Source organism: Schistocerca gregaria, chromosome 3, assembly GCF_023897955.1.
Source record: "Schistocerca gregaria isolate iqSchGreg1 chromosome 3, iqSchGreg1.2, whole genome shotgun sequence".
Classification (NCBI taxonomy): Eukaryota; Metazoa; Arthropoda; class Insecta; order Orthoptera; family Acrididae; genus Schistocerca; species Schistocerca gregaria.
Window position 1 is genome coordinate 664,320,529 of NC_064922.1, and position 17,600 is coordinate 664,338,128.

The 17,600-nt window shown below is 37.1% G+C and overlaps 1 protein-coding gene across 3 annotated transcripts in view; it reads right to left on the reverse strand.

Moving 5' to 3' along the window:
• The window catches only part of LOC126356325 (calmodulin-binding transcription activator 1), a 1,852,577-nt gene that overhangs the window by 94,203 nt on the left and 1,740,774 nt on the right, over window positions 1-17,600 (reverse strand). For all 3 annotated transcript variants that reach the window (XM_050007298.1, XM_050007299.1, XM_050007300.1), the window contains exon 27: window positions 5,658-5,851. In XM_050007298.1, the coding sequence (XP_049863255.1) occupies window positions 5,658-5,851 (194 nt within the window). The remainder of the gene's footprint in view (window positions 1-5,657; window positions 5,852-17,600) is intronic.

The following is a 17,600-nucleotide window of genomic DNA, read 5'->3' on the forward strand; positions in this document are numbered from 1 at the left end:
GTTGTAGCAAGTGAGTGTGCTGCGGGTGTTCAATGTATCTGTCTTGTATAGTTTATGTTGTCTGCCCAGTACATGAAATGACACAACTCCCACTAGGAGTCAGATAGACATCTAGCTTTTGAAGCAACCAATCATCCTTCACAGAATTGAGTAGAGATGTACAGGAGGGCAGTAGATCACTTTGACGGGATCTTGCTCAAGAATTATAGTATAACTGAGGTAAAAGCACCCGCATATCACAGTTGACTTGAAATTATCACTCTTTCCTTGGTCTCCCATGAAATGCCTTGCAAATTTGTTGCGTGGAACATTCATATGCTTCATAGATACTCTTCACAGGTTCAATTGCAACAGGTGGGGAGGTCCTTGTCAGAGACACCAGCAGTTTGTGAAGTGTGATGGCAACTATGTGCATGTAAACATATCTTTGTGCGTGGGGATTACAATATAGAATTTATCCTATTGAACCACCATCTTTACAATAAATGATTGTCAGAAATGACAAGCAACTATCATTTTATATTTCTATGGTGCACTGAATATTTGGGTGGATGGATTAAAATGTTCTAAAAACTGATGCAATATATCCCTCCCATATAACTAGACCAGATGTGTGTCATGTACATAACTTAAGAAGACCATTAGGTTACAACTTGCCAAGTCCAGTGTCCTCTAAGTGTTCCAAACATTAGCTACCAGATGGGACAGAGGACTTTCCATAGTGGTTCTGTCAATGAGTACATAAAATTCAACATTAAGTAGAATATAAGATAATGTTAGAATATGATCAAACAAAGCAGCGATAACTTTGACACAATGATCGCTAGTAACAGAGAGGTTCTATATAGTGATATCACATCAGAACCAACCATTACATGAATACTATTAAGTCTGAGGCTGCCAAATAAAACCTGTACATTTTGAGCTATCATTACTGCACAGAAAAATCCAGAGTTTGAAGATGAAAATGTCAAAAAGTTAACTGATATTTATTACTTTCATTCAAAAATTCCTTATGGCATCTTATTCTTGGATGCCATAAAGGAAAAAGATGTTTGTTGCATAGAGCTGTGCCATAGTTATCTTCGTTTCCCCTTTACGCAGCATCAGGCTGTGTTGGGCTGTGTATGGTACTCCTCTCTTTTCCCTTGTCTTTTCAACATTGTTATTCCTGAAATGTTTTGTTCCAGTCCAGATTCCTCCTCCTTAAACTGGTACTGATCAAGACAATATACCTTTCTCTACATTTCCCTCTTGCCCTCAAAATTGACCTATCTCCATAATTCATTTTACATCCAGTAAAGTAGCAACCCTTTCTACAACAATGTTTGTGGGAACTTTATCAATTTTCAGTACACATCACCATTTAATAAACTACAATCTTTTCTTTATAAACTTCCTGCTGTAACAGAATGGTAGCATTACTTTTATCAGCACACAGGGTGACAGTGTCACGTCTTCGTGAAACTTTTGTACAGCAAACCTCTCCATGTCAGAAATACTCATATTACTCGATGATATTTCATATACACAAGGCAGCATTCCTGCCTGATTTTGTGGTGTCATACACGACAGATAGCAGACTAGACATTCTACATCTAGAGGTTGGCAATAATGCCTATGACTGTCTGGCCAATCTGCTGCTAGCTCATAGACACATGCCCTGCCACATGTGTGAGTAATGTCACCCCTGAGCCAGCTTAAAAATGCACTGCACTGACATCAACCAGGCTAATCACGGAGATCACTTGGAGCCCTCACACTATAACTAGCTTTACTCTTTGTTAACAATATAGGGAAAAGATAGATTGCTACTTATCAAAAGAGACACATTAAGTTACAGACAAGCACAAAGAAAAGACACTTACGCATTAGTTTTGGCCAAAGCCTTCAACAGAAAAGGAAACACACAGACATTCATTCACACAAGCACACATATCTTATACACAAATGACTGCCATCTCTGGTAGCTTGGACCGGTGCTGCCAGAGATGGCAGTCAGTGCATGAGGTGTGCTTGCGAGTATGAATGTGTGTGTGTGTGTGTGTGTGTGTGTGTGTGTGTGTGTGTGTGTGTGTGTGTTTTCCTTTTTTGACAAGGTCTTTGGTCGAAAGCTAATCTGTAAGTGTTTTTTCACTGAGCCTGTCTGCAACTTACGTGTCATCTTTATGGTAAGTAACACTCTTTTTTTCCTTATTGCTTATATTCCAAACTGGAGCTTCCATTGTTAGATTTCCTCTATGTTACTGTGATTGTTTATGGTGCCTAACGGACTAATGTGGATTACTATTTTGACTGCAGAAGAAATTTAAGTAAATAACATTACATACATATTATGTGTGCTTCTAATTATTTTTCTCTCTGTCCCAGAACCCACTTATTGTTTGACATCCACACCTGGTAGCCTTACTGAATCTGTAGACAGTGGTCAGCCAGTTTCCTTTACAACACTGATGAATGTTGTGACATTCTTTTGGGTTAGCCCTTAACCTAATAAAAAAAGTGTGAGTTCATTCAAACCATTACCTGTAAAGGATATAACAAGGCATTGAACAACAGAATACTCCTGCGAAGGCAGGTGTAGCCAACTAAGAGGGTGTGCTGAAAAGTAATGACTCTGAATTCTTTATTCTGTTCTCAATATCGTCTAAGGTATTACATGGCATGCATATTACTCGGTCAACTTTCCTGCTTCGCTGATGCTAGCTGTAATCTTCTGCCACCAGAGGGCTCCAAATTGTAGCGTGTAACATGGCAGTGTGTAATGTAAACTATATCAGTGGGTGAGAAACAGCATGCTGCAACCAAGTTTCAAATTTGAAGAGTTTGTCCTCATGACGAGCACCCTCTCCTTCAGCATAACAATGCCTGACTACACATGAGCAATGTGGCATCTGTAACAATCCGACTCCTTGGGTTCAGTGTCATTGATCTCCTCCATACAGTCTTGACTTGGCCCCACCTAATTTTCCTACATTTCTAAAACTTAAAAAAAAAAAAAACACCTTCAAGGACTGCACTCTTATAAGGATGAGGTCATGCAAGTAGAGGTGAGGGTGTGGTTCCATCAACGAAGTCAAACATTCTACAGTGACAGTATCGATAAACTGGTCTCTCATTGGAAGAGACTTGTTTGTCACCAGGAATACTATGTTGAGAAATAAATATGTACTCATGAAGAATAATGGTGTAGAAGATTGATAACATACATTTTATGTGAAAAGCTTTAAAAGTTTCCATATAAAAAATTCAGAGGCATTACTTTTCAGTGAGTCCTTGTAGACTTCGCAATATGTCCCTCCCACAAAGGCAGGTTTAGACAATTATACTTAGCAATCTGTCTGCAGAGACCACTTCATGTAACCAGTGTTGTTTGGCCTATGTTGTACAATCAATTCAGTTCCATGTATTATGAGACAAAACTGCCGTTGTTCTCAAATGTAAACAATAAAACTATTCAGTAGCATATTCCATTTTACATTGAGTAAATCAGTTCCTCCCTTTAATGATGGTGGAACCAGCCTTCTGCAAAACTTTGCTTATTAAAATAGTCTTGAACTAGTGTAGTAGCCTTGCAAATTTTGTAACAACTCGATTATCAAGATGTGGTATCACTACAATCCAAGGTATCTTTTAGAGTTGCCATATGAAGTCCTCTGTCCCATCTGGTAACTAATACATTCATGCAATACTTCTAGAACACTACACTGGACTAGGGAAGTTTGTTGTGGTACATGCACAACACAAGCGGTCTCATGCTGGAAGAAATGTGTTCATCACCAGGTATACTATGTGAGATATAAATATGTACTCAAGAAGAATAATGGTGTAGAATGTTCATAATGTACATTTGTTTACAAAGCTTTAAGAGTTTTCACATAAAAAATTCAGAGGTGTTGCTTTTCAGCACACATTTGTATACTTAGCTATGTGCCCCTCCTGCAAAGGCAGGTTTAGTTAATTATACTTAGCGGTCCATACGTACAGATCACTTCATGAAACCAGTGCAGTTTGGCCTATGTTGTGCTTTCAATACAGTCCCATGTATCATGAGATGAAACTGTGTATCGATTTTTTGAGCATCTGAATTCAATACACATAATTATTCTATTCACCATGGGAATAGGAAAAATAGCTGCTTCCTATTTCTGAACATTCTTGTCAGTCACAAAGGAGGAGGAGGAGGAAATTAGTGTTTAACGTCCCGTCGACAACGAGGTCATTAGAGACGGAGCGCAAGCTCAGGTGAGGGAAGGAAGTTGATGGTAGAATAGGACATGTACTATATCATCAACCATTGCACACAAATCTCTATTTGAATGCCTATACTTGTCATCACCCTTCACAAGCCGGCCACGGTGGTCTAGCGGTTCAGGCGCTCAGTCCGGAACCGCGCGACTGCTTGGTCGCAGGTTCGAATCCTGCCTCAGGCATGGATGTGTGTGATGTCCTTAGGTTAGTTAGTTTTAAGTAGTTCTAAGTTCTAGGGGACTGATGACCACAGATGTTAAGTCCCATAGTGCTCAGAGCCATTTTTTGAACCCTTCACAAACTGATGGATGTTCTTAAAACAATAGTGCATGAACAGTATCTCAAGCAAGGGCACCTGAAAGGACTATTCTACACAGCAGATTTGCCACATGCTTCATGGGTAATTGTGAATGCAGGTACCTGAGCAAGAAGGCAAGGGTGATATTTTGATGTCAACTGGATTACTTTAGTATTAATTGGATCTATGAGAGATGCCACATCAAAGTGACCTTCTGTGAAAATTGCATACCTACTCAGTTCTGTGAAGGATAACTTAATGCTTCAGAAGGCAGTGGAGTATCATATTCCTTGTAGGCATTGTGTCAGATCATATACTGTACAGAAAAATTTAATAGATTGTTCATTATACCATGAAAAACTGAAAATGCACACAGATGAATTGTTTGTACTGACAACATCTGTGTACATGTTGCATCATTCAGACTACTTGGAACATTCTTCCAAACACCAGGGCTATTGTAGATACAAAGAGGAAAGAGAGATCAATGCTTACATGTTGCTTGTCTGCTTTCAATGTCTCTTGAATTTGTTCAGGAGAAATGTTAATAACAGAAGCAAAAATTATAATGCTGTATGGTTGATGCGACTGGAGAGCACATAATCATACATGCATCTTTTCTTTTCTTACTGTAAGCCACTTACATTTTACATAGCGCACATGATGAGTTTACATCTTTCTTTCTTCTTCTTTTTAAGGGATACTTTTCACATCCGAAAATGTCTTTTACATTTTACCATAACCAACTAACACGTTCATGGTGCCACAGAAGATGAAAGCCACAAATTGCAAGTGCCCATTGCTACTAATATCAAAGAAATACTCTGACATTGACAAAAATATTACAACAGACATTATCCAGTACACTTAATAAATGAAATTAAGAAGCACTTTTTTCAAACTACTGTTAAATAAAACTGCTACTTACATTTGTGAGCATCTAGTTAAAAATTTCATGCTACCAATCAGTTAGTGTAAGAAAATTTGGATAAACATGCACGCGTCTGAGGTACTAGACAAGTAAGTTGGTTTGAACCCACCACAGAAATACACATACTACCACAGCGCCGCCACAGTGAAGCAGGCAGGAGGGAGGGAGCAGACTTACTTGAGGCTGCTGCTTGTTGCACTAGGTGTGCTCTCACGACTCCCTCTCCCCCCCTGCTCCCTGTAATTGCGGTAGTAGTTTTGTATGCAAACAGCAGCTTCCTGACTTTTCTTAAAACGCTTGTGCTCGCAATATGATCGAAACCCATTCTGTATCACCATTGCTGCATGGGTCATCTGCTTGAAGTATGCATACTGTGAAAAAGAAGGTAGCAAATTACTAAATGATAAAAATTAAACTCAAAATCTGCATAATTAATTTAGTCAAAAGTGGCAACAGGCATCTTTGTTAACACATTCAGTTCCATAAGTTTTCTGCTAGTTCACAATGCACAATAAATTCACAATTAGGAGAGTTCCATATTGTGGCTATCTAGTAATACTTCCTCAATAAATGAAAACTCTATGAACAACTCACTGATGTCCAGCTGCGTATAAAGCTAAAATGGAATCTATAGAAAGCTTAGTTTGAAAGTTTTTGTTTTGGGAGACGTATACCAAATAAGTTAATAAGAGATGGTACTGGTCCCCTTGGTATGCAAAACAGGTCAGAACACTGTTGCAGAAGCAATGAAAAAATGTCAAATGCAAAAGAACACAAAATCTCCAAGAATGATGATGTTTTCCTGAAGTTTGAACTTGAGCGCAGACTTCAATGTGAGATTCTGTTAATAGTTTCCACAACAAAAGTTTAGCTCAAAATTTGGCAGGAAATCCAAAGAGATTCTGGTTTTATATAAAGTACACCAACGGCAAGACATATAAGTACCTACACTGTGTGAAGCAATGATAATGTTACTGATAACAGTGCCACTAAAGCTGAATTACTAAACAAGGTTTTCTGAAATTCCTTCAACAAAGAAGACTAAGCAAATATTATAGAATTTGAGTCAAGAACAACTGTCAACATGAGTACCTTAGAAGTAGATACCCTCGGTGTAGCAAAGCACTTTCTTAAATTACTTAATAAAGGCAAGGCCTCTGGTCCAGACTATATACAAGATAGGTTTCTTTCAGAGTACACTGATACAATAGCTCCATACTTAGCAGTAATATACAGCTGTTTGCTCAACAAAAGATCTGACTTAAGGAATGGGAAGTTGCACAGATCGTGCCGATACTCAAAACAAAAATAAGAGTGATCCACTGCATTGCCGAACTGTCTCACTAACATGGATTTGAAGTAGAATTTTGGAACGTATAATGTGTTCAAACTTTATGGACTTACTCAGATAAAATGATTTATTAACAAGTAGTCAATACAGATTCAGAAAATAACGTTAATGTGAAATGTAACTCGCTCTTTATTTACAAAAGTAATGAGTGTTACTGACAGGGGATTTCAAATTGATTCAGTTTTTCTAGATTTCTAGAAGGCTTTTGACACTGTTCCTCATAGGTGACTTCTGATCAAACTGCATGCTCACAGAGCATAGTTGTGTTACTGGATTAGTGATTTCTTGTCAGAAATATAATTGACAAACAGTCATAGAGTAAAACAGAAGCATTCCCCAAGGAAGTGTTATAGGTCCTCTGCTGTTCCTAATCTATGTAAATTAATTAGGAGATGGCCATCTTAGACTGTTTGCAGATGGGGCTGTCACTTCCCATCTCATAGTCATCAGATGATCAAAAGCAATTGCAAAATGATTTAAACAAGATTTTTTAGTCTTGTCTACTTCAGAACTACATATCAGAGTATCCAGCATCTTCATTCTTCACTGTGCTGACCTAAAGACAACACTGTCAGCTATTTTGCACATTTTAACTTCCTATTGTCTTACAGAATTATGTTCTGGGCCAATATACCTTAAGTAAATAAAATATTCACCAAGCAAAAGTTACGAACATTGGTGCGAAAGTCTCTAATACTCTCATATGTTCCATAAAAAAAAGTGAGAATCCCTCTACATTCAGCAAATTATCTGATGATAGATAGTAAAGGAATGAAAATTCTTTTTAGCAACATGACAAGCTCATGTGAAAAGTGTAGGATAACATGGGGCAGAAAAGGAATGCTAGGAAACAATGATCTAAAAACCAAGTTTCAAACTGCATGATATGCGATCTCGAACACATGGGTAAGTACAAGGTGGGAATACATTGGCAAGAAACTGTACACAAATGTAAATATATGCCACAGAAATGCAATGAAAGCAGAAAAGTAAAATAAAAGACAGAAAAGGTGTAGGAAAGCAACAAAGAGAATCTGATAAAAAATAAAAACAGGCTAAGTGAGAAACAATGAGTCCACACAGAAAGGAAATTTGAGGAAGGAGATTGGAGGCCAGCTCATATTAAAGGAGGAATTAATCTAAACATGTGCGGAAGGGGCAACTCACATCATTGAAACCTGGAAACAGCAGAGTTGGGAACATAGATCCCAAACTCTGTGGCTTATGACACAGTGTTCACTGTTATATTTTGTAACATATAGGTAACAGAACACTGAATGTTAAAGGTGTAGGAACTTTGTAGCCATTTTGCACAAAAGAGATCTTGGGGTACAAGTTATGCCTTTACAGTGGGTCCAACAAAAGCTATAGATCACATGGTAAGTCCTGTGGGCCCTCATATGTAACACTCTTCTTGATTATAAGGGCATTAACAGATTTGGCAATGAAGTATATGTTCTCATATTCTTACTGAAGAAGCCTTTTAATAGGTTCCAGTGCAGAGCAGTATTTATTTTTCTGGCAGTATCATTCAACTTAGGCTGAGCCACCATGATCAGACATGTCAAACTGCACACTAGCTCATCTTGGTAGCTTTTGAATGCAAAAGCACTCACAAAAGTGATAGTTCATTTAATTAAAAAGCTCCCATCACAAAATATTTGCTTCCTACATAGCCCAAGACTCTAAGATAGATAATTCTTAAAACATAGAACAAAGTGTTTCAAAGTGAATGCATACCAATGGAAATAATCAATTTTTCAAAGTATAATGTAATTGGTAGATGAAGAAACACCTACTCACCAACTATCAGCAGGAGAACACACATACAAAGGTGTTAAAATCAGCGAGTTTTAGGAGCCAGTGGCTCCTCCCCTTGGCAGATGAGGGTTGAACAGGAAGTAAGAGAGGAGGACTGGTGAGGTTGAGGAATTGAGGAGAGTTTGGAAAAGCTGCCCAGACTCCCAGCTCATGGGAGACTTACCAGACAGAAGGAGAAGGAAAGAATGTATGAATTTTTTGGCGGTCTTACAGTGAATAAAAATGCAGAAAAGACGATATGATGCTCATATCAGAAATGTAATTTAAGTACCGAGAAAACTAAGGAGTTCAGCGAGATGATGACAAATTTACTAAATATTTCATACAGGATCCCTTCCCCACATAAATCAGCCAATTCTGAGATGACAAGTGCTCTCAAAGTACTTTCTGAAAAATTCACATACAAACAGATCAGCAGTGCATCAATGGGAAGCAGAATAATTCCAATCTCAACAACAATTTTGCATGTTGGTTACACACAGTTTTCTTGTAGTTTAGGGTTTTTGAATCTCTTCTACGATGAATATTTACAGCATCTTGCCCATGGGTAATCTAGACTTCTGAGTTTCAAGCTGTGCAATCATCAATGCCTTAAATCACTAGATTTCTTGGGCCATCTTAACATGCTTTGTACTCTGGACCCAACTGCAAAGAGTGTGAATGCAAACTTCCCTTCTCCCAATACATTGATTACATAACCAACTTATCCACTAGGGATACCAATTCTTCAACTTGTCCTTCAAACTGTGGCTAGTATTCTCTCTGTGTCATCTACAATAGGTCTGTGTTTTTCAACCCTAGGTGACCAGGTCCCTACATGGGCAGTATGGATCCTTTCTATCGCTACTATTATTCCAGAACTTGAAAGATGGGAACTTGTTTTATAACTTATACCATTTTCTTTGCCCCCAGCTAGCCTCAATTAGCATTAATTACTCATGCTTTAGCCTCATCTGTTTAGCATAGCTTACTTCACTTGTCACTTCCATGCTGTTTCACAATTATTTATTTGCTTTCTTTTTTATATATATATTCTAGCTCTCTTTCTAATTCCAAAGCTTCTCTTGTTACCTTATCTTTATATTGTTTCTTTCCCCTTCACCAAAATCTCTGTATCACTTTTGTGTGTAGTTCCTATGGAAAATCTGTGGTTCTTATGTAGAGTATTAATGTTATCCTTGTTCTCTGCATTTGTTACCTGGACTCCTGTTGCTTTAAGATCTATTGCATTTTTAATGTCCTTTGTTATGCTACTACAATTTCTCATCACAATTTGTTGTAAAACCCAGTTTCCTTGCATTAGTAAGATGCGAAAGAAATAAGAGATTCTTTTCTTCTTCATTGAGCTTGTGACTGGGTCAATGTCTTGATAGACAGTTTCATTGGTGATGATTCTCCAGACTCCTTGGACCTGATATTTTTTATTTATACAAGTTCTGATGATTATTCTTTCAGTTTTGAAGAGATGATCAGTTCTTCTTTCTTGGAACAGAGTTTCACAAGCATTAGTGACTCCTGGGAAAGTTGAAGTTACATAGTGTTGGAGCTTAGTACCTATTGACAAGCATTTATTATTTTATGTTGACAAGTTTAGATTTTTTTTTATTTCTTATTCTGTTTTTCCATGTTTCTTTCTCATACAGGTTGTTCTTGATGATTTCTCCAAGGTATTTGAACTGAAGAACTATGTTAATTTTTTGACTGTTTATGGGGACTTATACATAGGAGTTCCATATGCATGATCTCAGTTTCTTGAAGGGTACTTGTAATTCTAATTTAAAGACAATTGTTTGGAGACTGGTAATCTGGGCATGAACTAATTCCATAGCAAGAGCTAACAGAGTTAAACCATAAACCCAAAATCACACAAAATTTCTTCTTATTGAGCATTTTGTTCCACTTTTGATTTTAGGTGGGTTTGCTTTTTGCCAAATCTTCGTAAGAGATACATTGAAAAGCAGGGGGGATAATAAACCACCCAGCCTAAAACTGGTTTTTACTGTGAAAGCTTTTCCAATTTCTTTGGACCTTGGGATTGTTATTATTTACAGTTGGTTCAACGATTTTTATTAATTTCGGATGAAGACTGTATAATATGAGTATTTTTAGAAGTGTGTGGTGAAACATAATAGAGAGCAGATTCTCACTCACTTTAAATTAAAAGTATATATTGAGTCTTGTTATGATAATTCCAAACTGAGAAGTATAATCCATAGTTTATGTGAAATACTGTATCTGCAAAATATAGTACATCTATTTCATGTATATGGTACACCTATTTCAAGTTTAAGTTGACCTTATACCTGGTGGTGCTATATTTTGCGACTGCCACTGCCTAAATCAAATGTATTTTGTTAACTTGCTGTGTCAAAAAGAAAAAAAAGATGACATTATTGCAAAACATGCATATTGTAGATTGTATTTTATTGGTCCTGTTGTCTACATAGCAGCTCATGCATAAGACATTGGACAAGTCAAGTTATAAATATACAGGCTGAAAGTAATTTCAAGGCATACATATGTAAGCTTACAATAATACACTTTACACGTAAGTAAGTATTTATACAGGGTGATTCAGAAATGCGTGTAAATATTTTAAGGGTGTATTTGTGAGGTAAATATAAGACAAAAATGTTCTATAAATATTTTTCCATAAACGTTTAATTCCAGAGTTATCGTTAAAATACAAAAGTCATGTCCGTATCAAAACGATGTCAGTGCAAGCAGCAGGATGCCATATTCTGGTACGTAATGCACATACGTATCTCCCAACAGTTGATTCGAAACTGCATGAATAGTGTTTGTTTGTGTTTGCAATTGCTGTTTACTCCTACTGTACAGAAGATGGAGCTGATGTTGTTGGTAACGGAAACGTACTTCCTGTCGTTCATTCATCGTCGGAAGGCTACAGGTTTCGTGCAGATGATGTACTCAAACAGTGAGTATGCTGATGTGCACCTTGTGTATGGTGCAGCAGATGGAAACGCACTTACAGCAAGACGAAGGTACAGTGAGCTGTTTCCAAGACGACGGTTACTAAGTCATCAGACGTTTGTATCTGTGGACAGACGTATGCGGGAGTATGGCATTCGTCCTGGGCCACATTCAGGTCGACCACTTGAGCATGCAGTGAACGTCGAGGAACATGTTTTGGACCTGGTAGACCAAGATCCAGCCATCAGTACGAGACAAATTAGTGCAGCTGTACGACTTCCACAATCTACTGTATGGCGGCTGCTTCGGAGACAACAGTTGCATCCATTTCACCTGCACAAAGTGCACGAATTGACACCTGCAGACTATCCTCACCGTCAGGAATTCTGCCAGTGGTTACAAGAGCGTCATTTGAATGATTCAATGTTCATTCGGCGGATATTATTCACAGATGAGGCCATGTTTACTCGTGCGGGTGTAATCAATTCGCATAATATGCACCAGTGGGCTGTCGAGAATCCTGGCGCGAGAATTGTGCGTGGATATCAACATCAATTCTCCATAAACATTTGGTGTGGGATTGTGGGGAATGACTTACTCGGACCTCATGTTCTACCTCCAAGGCTGACTGGGCACGCATACCGCGAATTTTTGGAGGGGGAATTGCCTGGATTGTTACAGGATGTCCCTCTTGCAACACGAGCCACCTTGTGGTTTATGCACGATGGTGCTCCTGCCCATTACAGCCGCAACGTAAGGGCGTACCTCAATGATGCGTATCCACATCGATGGATAGGTCGCGGAGGACCAATTGCTTGGCCAGCCAGATCACCTGACCTGAACCCTTTAGACTTTTATTTATGGGACCGACTAAAGACATTGGTGTATTCTTCTGCAGTACCGAACAGAGAAGTGCTACAACAAAGAACTGAAGGTGGTTGTGAAATTATTCGTGGAGAGTTGAACGGACTGTGTAATGTGCAGAGATCATTGCGGCGACGAGCACGGGTCTGTCTGCAAGTTCAGGGACAGCATTTTGAACATGCATTGCATTAAGATTTGTGCAAATACAGTACAGTACAGTCTGTAAATTCTTCACGTATTTTCCTTAGTTATTTTGCATTGATTTAGTTCAATCAACAGGAACTAAAGTAATACAGTATTCGCGAGGAATTGTTTCAGTTTGTTACGTCATGTTTATTTACCAGTTTGCGTTTTTAGTCCAAATGCACTGTAATTAAACTGTGAACTCTGGGAAGTAAATACTTTACGTTGTATTGAATGTAATATCATGTTTTGTTCATAACTCTGTAATAAGCCAAGTATAGCAAAAATTGTATAGAACATTTTTGTCTTATATTTACCTCACAAATACACCCTTAAAATATTTACATGCATTTTTGAATCACCCTGTATAACGCATTTCATACATTTAAATATTCTTCAATGGAGTAAAAGCAGTGATGCTGTAAATATGACTTTAGAGATTTTCCAAATGTATTGACCTCAGTGATAGCTTTTATGTTTTCAGGAAGTTTGTTATAAAGCTTAACTCCCATGTGAAAAGTACCTTTTTGGTACAGTGCTGTGCTGATTTGAGTCATATGTAAGTTTCTGTTTTGTATGGTAAAGTGCTCATGTATATCACAGTTTTTTTGTAGTCTCCGGTCCTTGCCTATTACATTTAATTTAAAGAACAAAAGGGTTTCCATAATGTATACACACGGTAATGGGGGAATACCAGATTTCTTAAACAGGGGTTTACAAGAGTTTCTAGGCTTGCACCCAAACAAGATTCTAATGGCCCTTTTTTGTAGTTTAAAAGTGCTATTAGCTGTTTTAGAGTTTCCCCAGAAGGTGACCCCATATCTAAGACGAGAATGAAAGTACGCATGATATGCATTCAATACTGTTTTCTCACTACAGCATGATTTTAATGAACAAAGAAGATAACATGTTTTGCTCAGTTCAGCATTGAGATATTCAATATGCTTATTCCATCTGATGTTACTCTGCAGCCAAAGTCCTAAGAATTTGGTTTCAGTACTGTTACCAACTGTTACCAACCATCATTGATAGAGACTGATGGGATAAACATGTCCTTGTTAGGAACATTGTGGAATTTTAGAGCAACGGTTTTCTTACTGTTTATTACAAGCTGATTACTCTGTGCCCAGTTACTAAGTTGTTTCATGACCGTGTTTACTGTCTGCTGTAACTGTTCATCGTCGTCGTGGTGTCATCTGCAAATATGATTGTTTTGTGTGCATCAATATTTAAGCTTAGATCATTTATGTACAGAAGAAACAGAAGGGGTCCCAATACGGATCCTTGGGGTACACCACATTTTATTTGTTTATAGTCAGATAAGTGATTAGATACAGTTTTTAGTTCAATATTTGTGTGCTTGACGCACACTGCCTGCATACGATTTGTCAGGAAGGAACTGATCCACTTGTTGGACAGACCTCAAATACCATATCTTTCTAGCTTTGATAGCAGAATTTTATGGTCCACCATGTCAAAAGCTTTTGACAAGTCAATAAAGACTCCTATTGTTTCCTGTTTTTTGTCCATCAGGTTTAGAATGGAATTGATGCACTCATAGATAGCAGTTGTTGTTGACCTCTTATTTCTGAATCCATGTTGTTCATTACATAGGATGCTGTTTTTATTAATAAATTTCATAAGTTTCTCATACATCACTTTTTCCAGTACTTTAGAGATGCAGGAGGAACTTGTGATGGGTCTGTAGTTATTTACATTGTCTTTATCTCCTTTTTTATATACAGGAATAACTTTTGATGTTTCCAACACATCAGGGAAAGTGCATGCATGAAGTGAGCAGTTGCATAAATGTGTGAGTACTTCAATCAGGTTTGATGCGCTCTTCTTTAACATTGTTGCAGGTATACCATCAATACCTGCCGATTTGGAATTTTTTAGTCCTTTTATTGCTTTAGCTACTTCATCTTGTGAAACAGAACTGATGTACATTGATCCTCTACATGCACTTATTTTATATTCATTTGCCTGGATGCTCTTAAAGTTTGACTGTAACATATTTTCAGCAACACCTGTGAAAAAGTTGTTAAATGTGTTGGCTACTTCTAAGGGGTTTGTTACTTTTTTATTTTTATGTGGTAGTGTTATATTTTTCCAAGGTTGTCTGTATTCTCCGCATTCTTTTTTTATAACACTCCACATAGCCTTTGATTTATTAGCTGAATTATAAATGATTTCATCATTATGCATTATTTTTGCTGCTTTTATTACATTTCTTAATATTTTGGAGTATTTTTTATAGTATGCGCGTACTACAGGTGAGGAATTTTTTGAGTTACATATTTCATTAAGTAGTCTTTTCTTCTGGCATGAAACTCTTATTCCCTTTGTGATCCAGCTGTTTGTTCTAGAGTTTCCCCGTATGGTTAATGTTTTCAGTGGGAACGCAAGTTCAAAGAAATGGGTTAATACACCAATGAAAGTGTTGAATTTTTCATTTATATCGTTCATTTTGTACACTCCTAGCCATTTTTCTTTCTGTAATAAGTTATTGAAGTAGTTCACATTATGCTGATTATAACTTCGATATGCTGTTCTGAAAGACATGTTGTTAATAATGCTGCCTTGTACTTTTATGCTTAATATTTGAGCAAGATGATCACTAAAACCTGCACTGACTTAAGCCTGTGTATCGAGACATTTCAAAGTGGCCACCATGTCAATCTTTGAAGGTGACATAGGAAGACTTGGTTCATTGTTTAGGGGTGGAGGTATAACAGCTGCACAGTGGTGTGATGGCTTTTCTTTATTCCATTGTAACAATCTCAAGGTATGAATAAAAAATTTTGGCAACTATAAAAACAGTATGTGTAGCACAAATTAATGGCATACAATTGACTGACTGGCCAGAGGTTGTACCACCAGCAAATCAATTACCTTTTACACAGCTATGGAAGCAGATCGACTCAGGGTGCCAATGATTCTGAAAATGGAGAGGAACTTTTCATCTGGAGAAGGGGCTGGGATTGACATACAACTCTGGTCAAAAAGTGCTCAGATAGGTTTAAGTTTCATGTGTATTCTGACAAACCAGAAGAAAATACACTGAGACTGGTATGAAATTTGGGCAAAAGAAGATTGTGAATAAAGACACAAAGATGAACAATTGTTTCGGACAAATCCGATGCAGAATTCAACCGTGAGTACAGCAGCCTTTATCATCTTGTGATTGAGCTGCATCATCTAAGCCAAGGTGTCTCAACAATTTTTTTTTTACTGATGTGTAAAGTGTTTGGGGGTAGGATGACATCATTATTTTGTGATTTTATGTTGAGTGACTAATTAGATCTCTTTTTGTAGTTGGAGAAAAAAAGTAAATGCAGATGATCTAGTCCAGAGTAGAGGAGGAGAAGGTGGTACTAAGGAGACAGCAAGTAACTAATGGTGTCAATAGTATTCATGTTGACCATGTTAGCAAAAATTAGTCAAAAGAGGAATCTGAAGGAGACAAAAACAGTAGCACGTGATCATTTTGAGGGCTGTATGAATGTGAAACAGTAAACAGTACAGTGGAAGCATATTCGATAGACTTGCCAATTTAATCAGACTCACTTCACAACAAAAATGTAGAGGAATAATAAATTAAATAAAAATCAAACAACTGAAAATCCAGGATGAAATGTAACAATATTATGAAAAGAAAGCTGCTACTCACCATATAGTGGAGAAGCTGAATCACAAATAGGCACAACAACAAAAAGAAACCTTATTTGTGACAGTTTTTTGCTGTGCCTATCTGTGACTCAGTATCTCTGCTATATGGTGAGTAGCAATTTTCCTTTTATAACATTGTTAAATTATATAAAAAACTAGATAAACAAGGGCAAAAGCTACATCAATTAGAAAAGAATGTGCATGAGCAAATGGAAGCCCTAAAATTTGTTCATAAAGATGCTGTTGAAATTCAGATCACTGTCGACAGCACTGTATAGAATACCAAAATTATTGTAAATGAGGTTGCTAATTTGTAAGCAGATCATAAAAGAGTTCAATATGAGGTTAGATAAAGTTGAAAATACAGATCCAAACATTTGAAATAGCTTACTAGATGAGATTAATAAAAATAAAAAGTCAGTAATACACTGCATACTGTTATTAAAAACAAGAGCTTGGCTTTAAACCAAAGGGTAGATGAAGTAACTGAAACAGTTAACAAAAATTTTTCAGGAGTCAAAAGCGAAGTAGATGCATTTTTTAGTAATACTTCCAATGTAAGATCGAAGGTTTCCAAAATAGATGAAAATTAAATCACTAAGAACTTTTGCACTAGTGGTGGTAGTGTTTGCAGTAACATAAATGTTAAAAATTTTCCAGAAGACAACAAAATCCATCTTGTAGTTTTTATTTGGCACTGTAAAGATAATTTTACAGTCAGTATGTCAGGTAACTTAAAGATTAATGTAGTGAAAAGGTTTTTAGATGGTGAGGCCTTATCCTGGGCAAATCACATCATACATTCTGGGATGAGTTTTACAGAGTTTGAAAAACATTTTAGGACAAAGTTTTGGTCAGATATTAAACAGTCAAGAACAAAATCAGAATTCTTAAATGGACCACATTGTAGGGATAGTAGTGGTCATATGAAAATCTTTTGTGAAGTACAAATTAAAACATTAGTACACCTTGACAAAACATTAGATGAAATGATCCAGAGAGGTTCCATTAGAGAACTCTAAAGCATTAAGTGCAGTGTAGATTGGTCTATGGATGAGACAATTTGATAGAGGCATCTATAAGATATATAGGTAAGTTAGACTTTGCATTAGAGAGAAATGAAAGTAATAAAGATAGACCAATAGATAATGAATGTTACCAAACTAGCTATTTTTCTAATGATCCCTGTGAAAACAGAGATAGGAGTAGGAATAATAGGAATCATTATCAAGATAAAATGTTAACCAAAGAGATAATTAGTGTGATGACGGGCAGAGAAATGATGACAGGAGAGG